The following is a 10,000-nucleotide window of genomic DNA, read 5'->3' as shown; positions in this document are numbered from 1 at the left end:
GTGTGTGTGTGTATGTGTGTGAGACAGACAGAGAGAGAGAGAGTGAGAGAGACAAACTTCTAGGACTTTCTATCATGCATGAGGGACCTCACACCCCCCCACCCACACACACACACGCACGCGCACACACACACACACACACACACACACACACACACACACACACAGTGTTGTATAATCAATCATTTCTCTTATGTATCGTAATCTCTCTCCCAGTGTCAGGAGAAAACAGGGGGATTACGGTTAATCTGATCCTCTCCGTGTCTGCAGGAACCTCTAATCTGATTTCCCAGGTAACATTCTCCAATTCCTTATCTCAGCCTCAACACGGAACAGATAGAACCGACATGCCAGCGATCCCTTTATCTCTCCCAGACACACAGCGATACCTGTCTCCACACAGCGATACCTGTTCCACACAGCAATACCTGTCTCCACACGGCGATACCTGTCTCCACACGGCGATACCTGTCTCCACACGGCGATACCTGTCTCCACACAGCGATACCTGTCTCCACACGGCGATACCTGTCTCCACACGGCGATACCGGTCTCCACACAGCGATACCTGTCTCCAAGCGGCGATACCTGTCTCCACGCGGCGATACCTGTCTCCACACGGCGATACTGGTCTCCACACAGCGATACCTGTCTCCACACGGTGATACCTGTCTCCACACGGCGATACCTGTCTCCACACGGCGATACCGGTCTCCACACAGCGATACCTGTCTCCACGCGGCGATACCTGTCTCCACACGGCGATACCTGTCTCCACACAGCGCTGTGATGACTTTTTAAAATAGAGTCTTAGAAAGCGACACCACTCTAAACCTCGGTCTCTGAAGCTCTCACCTTTCCCCGCTTTTTACGAACCCCACTGTCGGCCGCCCTAACAAAACGAACCTGGATTCAGTCGATACAAACCTATCATCAGACCCTCGCCGACGGCACACACGATCCAGGTCCGCGTCAAGCGTCAACCTCCTCTCGGCCTTCAGAGAGGGTCGTAAGTTTAAAAGGAGGGGGGGGGGGGAAAGAAAAAAGGAAAGAAACCCAGTAATCTAATGAGCCATCATATACTATATACTTATTAAGTTCTTGTAAGACGTGAAGAATATCATATACTGTCAGCATAACTTACTGTGTTGAAAAATGATATATTATTACATTATGTGGAGCTCAGAGACAGAGCAATATGTGGAGGAGAGAGAACCATTTTATTTATTTTATTTTATTTATTTAACACGGACAATGGACAGTTAGAAACTGCCACAGAACTAGCTAGAAAGCTAAATTTCATCTGCCAAATTTCAACCATTAGTTTCTGTTTGTTTAGTATCATTCAATGTGGTGAACATGTAAAAAAACAAAAAAACAGTTAATAATATGTTATAACCGGTGGTTAATATGGTTAATAATATGTTATAACCTGTGATGCATCTGATAAACACACAGGCTGGGGCAGTGATTGGCTAGGCTTGTTGACATCACTGAGGTAATGTAATGTACTGTAGTAGTACACTGCTTTGGCAGGAGAGCACTTTGCGTGTGTTGAGTCATTTGTGTGTATTGGGTGTAAAGGGGCGTATGAGGGTTATTAGAAGCGCTGTTGGGGGTTTCTGTGTGTGTAAATGTTGTTGGTTTTTTTATCATATTTTAGATGTGGTTTCTGACTGTTGATGAAACAGACGCATGCTTTCACTGTCCTACCTTAACCCAGGCTGCTTTTAAGTGTCCTTTTCATGGTGGAACAATTTCTCCCTCTTTTTTTTTCTCTTTCTGTCTGTTACACGCTTTTACAATCTTTATATTTCCCACTCTCTCACCCTTTCTCTCTCTCTCTCTCTCTGTCTCTCTCTCACACACACACACACACACACACACACACACACAGACACACACACACACACACACACACACACACACACACACACACACACAGACACACACACACACAGTCATGCAGTGCACACTTCACTTTGTCTGCCTCTCTTTTAACTGTTCCCATTACCATGGCGACCAGGAGACACCAGCCACCAAATAGTTTCACTAAAGTCAGTCACCTCACTGTGTTTTCTCTCTGAATGTGGTCTTAAATTCAGTTGCATACCTCTTAAGCGCCAAAATGCAACACTGCAACGCTATTTATTTGACTTAACAGTACTCCCCTGTTGACCTCACATAAATGGAGACCAAGTCATTAATAACTGTGAAAAATACAATAGACAAGTAGCCCTGTCCCCAAAACAGCCCTGCTTATGTAAACATTAGAGTTTATAAAATTCTGTTTGAACTTAGGAACCCCATCTTTGGTGGTCACTCTGTCTTAAACGACGCTGTCCGTAAACAGTATTGTACAGGGACGCGTCTGCCACACGTCTGACACACTGATAGAGTTTTATTATGATGAACGGAGAACGAAAAGGAAAGATTTCCTAGACACTCACAAAACGTGTGTGTGTGCGTGTGTGTGTGTGTGTGTGTGTGTGTGTGTGTGTGAGTGTGTGTGTGTGTGTGTGTGTGCGTGCTTGTGTCTGTGTGTGTCTGTGTGTGTGTGCGTGCGTGTCTGTGCGTGTGCGTGTGTGCATGTGTGTGAGTGTGTGTGTGTGTGTGCGTGCGTGCATGTGTGTGTGTGCGTGTATGTGCCTGTGTGTGTGTGTGAGTGTGCGTGTGTGTGTGTGTGTGTGCGCGTGCATGGCCGAGTCCTCGACAGCTGCTGTCATCACAGTAATCCTCTTTATCTCAGTCGTGGAGTACTCATTCCTTTTTTTTTTTTTTTTTCGTCGTTTTTGTCCTCCTCTGTGAGGGATTTCGATGGAACCCAGCTGGAGAAAAAGAACCACCTGACACAGTCTCAGACTGTTTTGGTGTGTGTGTGTATGTGTGTGTCTGTGTGTGTGTGTGTGTGTGTGTGTGTGTGTGTGTGTCTGTGTGTGTGTGTGTGTGTGTGTGTGTGTGTGTATGTGTGTGTGTGTGTGTGTGTGTGTGTGTATGTGTGTGTGTGTGTGTGTGTGTGTGTGTGTGTGTGTGTGTATGTGTGTGTGTGTGTGTGTGTGTGTGTCTGTGTGTGTCTGTGTGTGTGTGTGTGTGTGTGTCATGCGGTCAGTTACAGTGTCTGACATCACACAGACAATGTGTTGTTGTTTGTTGTTGTTTTTCTCTAACTACTCAACCATTTGGGATTTTTTTTTTTTTTTTTTTGGTTTCTGAAAACCACATTAAAGAATGTCTCTGAATGGGGCACCAGTGGAGAGACCCTCCATACGGCCATAAATCTGCACCTCCTCCTCATTAAACCAGCCTCTGTCCTCCTGCCTCTCCTCACAGGAGCTCCGTTCTCTTACTGCTGGACCTCCTCCGTGTCTGTCTCTTTTCGTGTCTGTCTCTTTTCGTGTCTGTCTCTTTTCGTGTCTGTCTCTTTTCGTGCTGTTAGACACTTTACAGTACATACCTGCTCCTCCTCTCACTTTCCACTGACAGAACAATCCATCAAGAACAAGGAGCAGCTTTTGTCTTTCATCTGTAGCTACTGTTGATTGATTATCTAAAAACAAAGGTTTTTGCTTGAAGGGGTTTTAATTATATTTGCTCCGGTCGAGTTTTGTCAAAACCTCTTTTTGTAGCCGTGAGATGTCCCCAGACATGAGTGGAGGTAGTACCACAGGGGTAACTCTTACTAGCTGTTGCTAACGATGCTAAAGCTTACAGCTAACTCTTAAGGATGTAACCGTAGAAGAGAAAAACATTCGGATGTTGTAAACAACTACATTTACCTACTGCATCATTGATTCTTGTCCTATTAATTGATTCAGGAGTCCAGGGGCTAGTATTCTAACAGTTTCATCAGTCAACAGTCAAAATGAATGGATAATTATAGAATTAAATAATAAGTATTTATATTTTTATAATGTGGGGTCATTTTTCATTAACGACAAACTTTTGAACTGATATGCTGTTGCGGGTATAGTAAAGCATGACAAAAACTCTTTATTTTGATGTTTGACTCTTGCTGTGAAAAGTGTCTTAATGGTATGGGTCGATACATTACGATGGTTCAATTTTAACAGCACAACTGCTGCCAGCCAATTATACTTTTGAGGGCTTTTGATTCTTACAAACATTCCAGTGTGTTGAGAGAGGTTCTAAAGGTTCCAGAACTTCTCCTCAAAGATTATGATGACATCACAATCAAAGAATCCACTGTCACTGCTATACTTTTTTCAAAGACCATTTCCATAACCATTAGCAGCGTCTAGCCAACACGAAGCTGGCAGAGCACTGTCTGTCGGCGAACATTAACCACTGCTTTACATGTTGAACAGTTTTCAGGATGAGTTTATCGCTCCATTTTAGTTCAAATCGACGGAAATGCAACGAGCAAGAGTTTCAGCAGTAGCGAGAAGCAGTTGAAGAGCGATGAAATGTCATTTCCGCTGTTAGATGACGACTATGACTGGCAGGTGAGTTTTTCATTTACACTTCCTCATGGTCTGTTCAGCTGATCCAACCTTCAGGGATAAGAAGAGAGCTGTACAGACTCAAGCTGCCGGTGGAAACCACAGGGTGTGGAGTCACTCATTCTCACAAGAGTCTCACTCAAGCTTCTCTGTGAAGTCTTCCAATCCACCAGGGGGCGGTAATCACGCGCTGTTAGATCCACTTTTCTGTTTGAGGCTGGAAGACAGAACAGAGGCTGTGTTTGGTCCAGGTCTAAACATATACGTTCTTCCTCATGTCTTTTACGTCAGAGAGGACCACACAGCTTGTTTACAGAATGGTCAAAGTTCCATTCCCATGGTCTAACTACAGCTATGATGACATCATTCTTTATGTCTCAATATAGCCTTAATAACCACAGATATATTTAAACCACAAAGACTGACATAAGCAGTACACCATCAGTGTAAGGCTTTGCTGTAATACTGCGTTCTCTCTGGTCAATGTCAGAAATGCAGGGGCAGTAACATTATGACTACATGACTATTGGCACCACTACAGTCACTGCAGTAAACCAGTGTCAGTCCACAAAGACACAGTTCACAGTTCACAGTGGGACTGCTCTTTGCTCTTTACAATCCTGTTCTCTCAAAGTGAAGATCCTTTGGATAGGGGCCAGTGATCAGGTGAGGATAAGAGAGAGAGATAGAGAGAGAGAGGGAGACAGAGAGAGAGAGAGAGAGAGAGAGAGAGAGAGAGAGAGAGAGAGAGAAAGAGAGAAAGAGAGGAGGGAGCGAGGGAGAGAGAGACAGACAAGAGGGAATTGGTGAGAGTGTTACAACGCTCTGATTGGTTGCTGAGCCTGGAAGTCTCCCAGTGTGTCTTTCCAGCCAACGTTTGATAGGACAGCCAAAAACTACCCTTTTTATTTCCCAATACCAGAACTGGCAAAAAAAAAAAGAGATTCCGAGCCAATGTCTCATCTAATTCCCTGGTTACTCATCTGGCACAAGACAACAGAAACCTTTTGAATAACATTATTCTGCACAGGAACACCCATGGATTTAAATAGTTCACATTTTCCATACCGTTAAGCCATAAAGCACCCCTCCTTTTGACTTCTCACTATCTAATGTGGTGTAGATATACCTACATTGAACACACGAGAATTGAGCTTTTGTTGAACTGAGGTTGATTTGAGCTGATTGATTTGTTTTGATGCCTTGACATAGATTTTCCTCCATTAGCACTGAAACATATTGATTTTTTTGGGCGCTGAAATTTAATTAAGAAAACTCCTGATCCTTTTTTTTCCCAGACATTAACACACAGGTATCATTATCTCAGTAAATAAATAAATAATTTTGTCAAAAAGATATTTTCTTCTGTTTATGAATTACTGTTTATAATAACTTTTTTTTTTTTTTGCGTTACAATGCTTTTCGACTGAAATGTCTGGGAGTGAGAGGTCAAAACAAGCTTAATAAGCATCACCGTTACCTCCCAGTTCAGTTCCATTAAAGAAAACTGTATCACCATTACCTCCCAGTTCAGTTCCATTAAAGAAACCTGTATCACCAATACCTCCCGGTTCGATTCCATTACAGAAACTTGTATCGAACATCCTGTGAGTTTGAGGGAAAGGGGACAGGCCAACTCAATATTTTATCTGCAGACGTTGTAAAATTCCTGCTGATATTTTAATATCTTAATCTATAGCATTAAAGGCACGACACCAGAGCGGTGTAGGAGCGACGTCATTTAATTAAGAATAAAACGTTTCTGCCAGGCAGAATACAGACCTCCTGTCAGCCATCTCTCATATGTAAATATTTCTCTCTCTCTCTCTCTCTCTCTCTCTCTCTCATTCTCTCTCTTTTTGTCAGGTAAGGAGATAAGACAAACGCAGACCAAAAAAGAGTGAGGAATGAAATCAAATGAGAGAGCGAGACGGACCTGGAGAGAGAGAGAGAAAGAGAGAGAGAGAGAGAGAAATAGAGAGAGAGAGAAAGAGAGAGAGAGAGAGAGAGAGAGAAATAGAGAGAGAGAGACAGAGAGAGAGATAGAGAGAGAGAGAGAGAGAGAGAGATGGATGTGTGTCATACAGTCACACAGAGTGATGGAAGTGATAATGGATAAAGGAACGAATTCGGAGGGGGGGGGTGACTGCGCACATTCAGGTAACATACCACCCCTACTTCTTATTCACAGCTTAAAAAGAAACGTCCACAGAAAATTCCAGCATGCCTTTTCAAATAATTGAAAAACGGCATAAGTTGAGGGGGGGGGGGGGGGGGGGTGTTCAAGAGAAGAGAGTTTCAGCTCCATAAGAAAACCCTAGATACTCTGAGAATAGAGAGAGAGAAAAAAATACCCTCATTCATTTTTATACGATTACAGCCGCAGACTTTAACTCAGGTAAGTCTGAGGATCATTCAGCCCGACGGCAAAAAAAAAAAAAAAAAAAAACGCCCTGAGAAGATTATCAGATCCAATAAAAAAAAAGAGAATTTAGATTGCTCCTAAGCCACGGGGACTCCAACAGCTGCCTCCTCTCACCTCCTCCTAGACTCTTCTCTCCTCTTTCTCCTCTTTCTCAAGTTTTCTTAAGGTTAAAGTACGTTCCCCTCCAGACCAAGAAGAAAGCAGTAAGGACCCCCCCCCCCACACACACACACACGGAACGTCATCATCTTCATTTCTCCTCCTCTCCTGCGTCTCCTTTTTATCCCCTCGAAAACAGTATCATGATCCACATCCATGTCCTCCAGATGCTTTATTCTCACCCAGTAATTTTAATACTTAACAGGGACTGGATTGGTGGAAGACACTCTAATTATTATAATAGCTCTAGTTTGCGTGTGTGTGTGTGTGTGTGTGTGTGTGTGTGTGTGTTGTTCTATTTCGGGGGTTTATAATGACTACACAAGGCCTATCAGAATTGGAACATTACGATCCCTTTGGAATCCTGTTTCCGTGGCGCCAGTTCCTCCTTTCTGAGGTAACAATGGGAGGTTGCCGGGCAACTCAAGTGGACTTGAATGAGAGAGATTTCTAAATGGGCTGAGTTGTGAGTATGACTACGCTGCATTGTACGGCCAAAATAATAATAATGACTTCACACTGAATTTAGAGCAAGCCAAAAAAAAAAAAAAAGGTAAAGCTCTTTGAATAAAGCATGTGCTATGAATCGTATTTCAATTGATCTATTATTTCTTCTTTACTCTGATTATCCACAGCTGTGTTTAGACTGGGTTGGAACATTGGATTGACTGGACACTAACAAATGTCTTGCGGCTTTTCCAAGGAAAGCAGCTAAACAGCACCAGCAGAGCTGGTTTAAGACGTCACGCGGGTCTCTCTGCATGTTCCTCCACACCCAGTAGACAGTCAAAGTGTTCAGTCCATTGTCTGTGTCACTGAGAGACTGACTAGCCAAACTGGGTCCTGGTTTTGTTTTCGGTCTCGATGCTTGAACATATTCAAAAACATCAGTTGTTTCAAAACAGGAATGAGGATGCATCCAGTGTCCTATCATGATGTCAAAGAGTGAGGTTGTGATGTCACAGTGGGCATTATTCTAATGTGTATAGTATTGTCGGTATTGTGTGTGCGTGTGTGTGTGTGTGTGTGTGTGTGCGTGTGTGTGACATGGACGTCGTGAACTCACTTGGTTTGGTGTTTGGAGCCGTGAAGGTGTGCATGGTACTGCTCGATGGAGTTCAGTGTGACTGTACACACACTGCAGGAGTAGCTGCTCTGTAGACCTGCGTTACACACACACACACACACACACACACACACACACACACACACACATACACACACACACACACACACACATATACACACACGCACACACGCACACACGCACACACGCACGCACACACGCACACACAGACACACATTCACACGCACACGCACACGCGCACACACACACACATATACACACACACACATATACACACACACACACACACACACTCGCACACACGCACACGCACACACGCACACACATGCACGCGCACACGCACACACACACACACAGGTAGAGGACCGTATTCATAAACATTAATTTCTAAACACTCAAGAAAATTCATTTCATTTGTGATCATGTCTATAATATGGTAACTCTGTTAGAGTGTTTTTAATGAGGACGCTATTGTTCATACTCCTCCTGTTTTCCACTGTCTCTTCACTTTCTCTTCTCTAGTCACAAACAAACACCTAACCATTCCAACCACACAATCTTCACTTGCCCTCGCCCTAAACTTTGACCTTAGGGACAATCCGCCCCCCCCCCCCCCCCGTACCCCTCACTGTCATATTCTCTTCGTTCAACCCTGACCTTCCTGACTGACTTCCTGACTGACCCCCAGCGACCCCTCACGTTGACCCCTGACCTGCGGTTGCCGTGGCGTCCAGGTTCCCTGCGAGCTGTTCCAGGAGGCGGGCACGGCTGGCGTTCCTCTTGTGTTTCTTTCCCCCGTAATGCTGCTGAGCCATCAGAGGGTTGTTAAACCACGCCCCACACAGGCAACAGAACTTCCCCGCCTCTCCTTTGCTATTGGCCAGGGACCACGAAATGGGTGGAGCCTGAGGAGGAGGAGGGGCTGAGGGGGAGTTGTCGGTGCAGGGCTTCACTGGAGCGGAATCTGAGGTGCGTTAAACAAAGAGAATGTTTTGGAGAAACTGAATAAAATTAATGAAAGTGTAGTTTTTAGAATCGACAGATGTCCTTTTAAGAGCTGATGGTTTTAACCCGAGTGTGAACTCAGCACTGAAGTTACCACCTGGCACTTATGTCACAGACATGGATAAATGTGAATGTAATGTGTGAAGGAAGCCACAGATATGGAAGCAAAACAAACAAACAAACAAACAAATAAAAATATCCCACACTCCCTCGTATTTAATCAGACTCTTATTCAGGCAATGTCTTGACCCCACAGCCCGGGGAAAAACATCTGAATTTTTTGTTGTTTTGTTTTGTTTTGTTTTGTTTTGTTGTTTATTTGTTGTTCTGCCGTCCAATCATTTTTATACAGCCAGAGAACAGCACCTCATTCTTATCAGAGACTTAAAAAAAAGGCAAAGGCGTCGACTGACGCCACAGCAAATCCAGCTGTGTGTCCGCAAGTCAGTGAATCTCTCAGGCACAAACAGAGGGTAGTAATCTCTCCTTTCACTGGACTGACAACTCTAGACCTGCCTGAGTAAACCCGTTACAGATCACGGATTCTCAAGGCAACTCTCCTCAGCAGAGAGGAAAACATGCGTTGGATCTTTTTTGTGCACCAGTAATGTCACTAAAGGACAGAAGACCTCTCAGATGTGATCTGGTATCTGAAATGAACCACGCTAAGACCTACGGTCTTCATGTGCTTGACTCAAGCCAGTCTATGGTACTATAATGCATGACTCAAGCCAGTCTGTGGTACTATAATGCATGACTCAAGCCAGTTTGTGGTACTATAATGCATGACTCAAGCCAGTCTATGGTACTATAATGCATGACTCAAGCCAGTCTATGTTACTATAATGCATGACTCAAGCCAGT

The 10,000-nt window shown here is 44.1% G+C and overlaps 1 protein-coding gene across 1 annotated transcript in view; it reads right to left on the bottom strand.

Moving 5' to 3' along the window:
- Window positions 1-276: 276 nt before the first annotated feature.
- Window positions 277-10,000, bottom strand: part of LOC115815927 (zinc finger matrin-type protein 4-like) — a 20,012-nt gene continuing 10,288 nt past the window's right edge. Inside the window, exons 4-6 of the mRNA XM_030778895.1 lie at window positions 8,844-9,083; window positions 8,111-8,207; window positions 277-748 (exon numbers count right to left, since the gene is read on the bottom strand). Of these exons, the coding sequence (XP_030634755.1) occupies window positions 277-748; window positions 8,111-8,207; window positions 8,844-9,083 (809 nt within the window). The remainder of the gene's footprint in view (window positions 749-8,110; window positions 8,208-8,843; window positions 9,084-10,000) is intronic.

This window comes from Chanos chanos, chromosome 7 (assembly GCF_902362185.1).
Source record: "Chanos chanos chromosome 7, fChaCha1.1, whole genome shotgun sequence".
NCBI classification, from domain to species: domain Eukaryota; kingdom Metazoa; phylum Chordata; class Actinopteri; order Gonorynchiformes; family Chanidae; genus Chanos; species Chanos chanos.
Note: the sequence above shows the minus strand (reverse complement) of the source record. Positions and strands in the feature narration are given on the sequence as shown.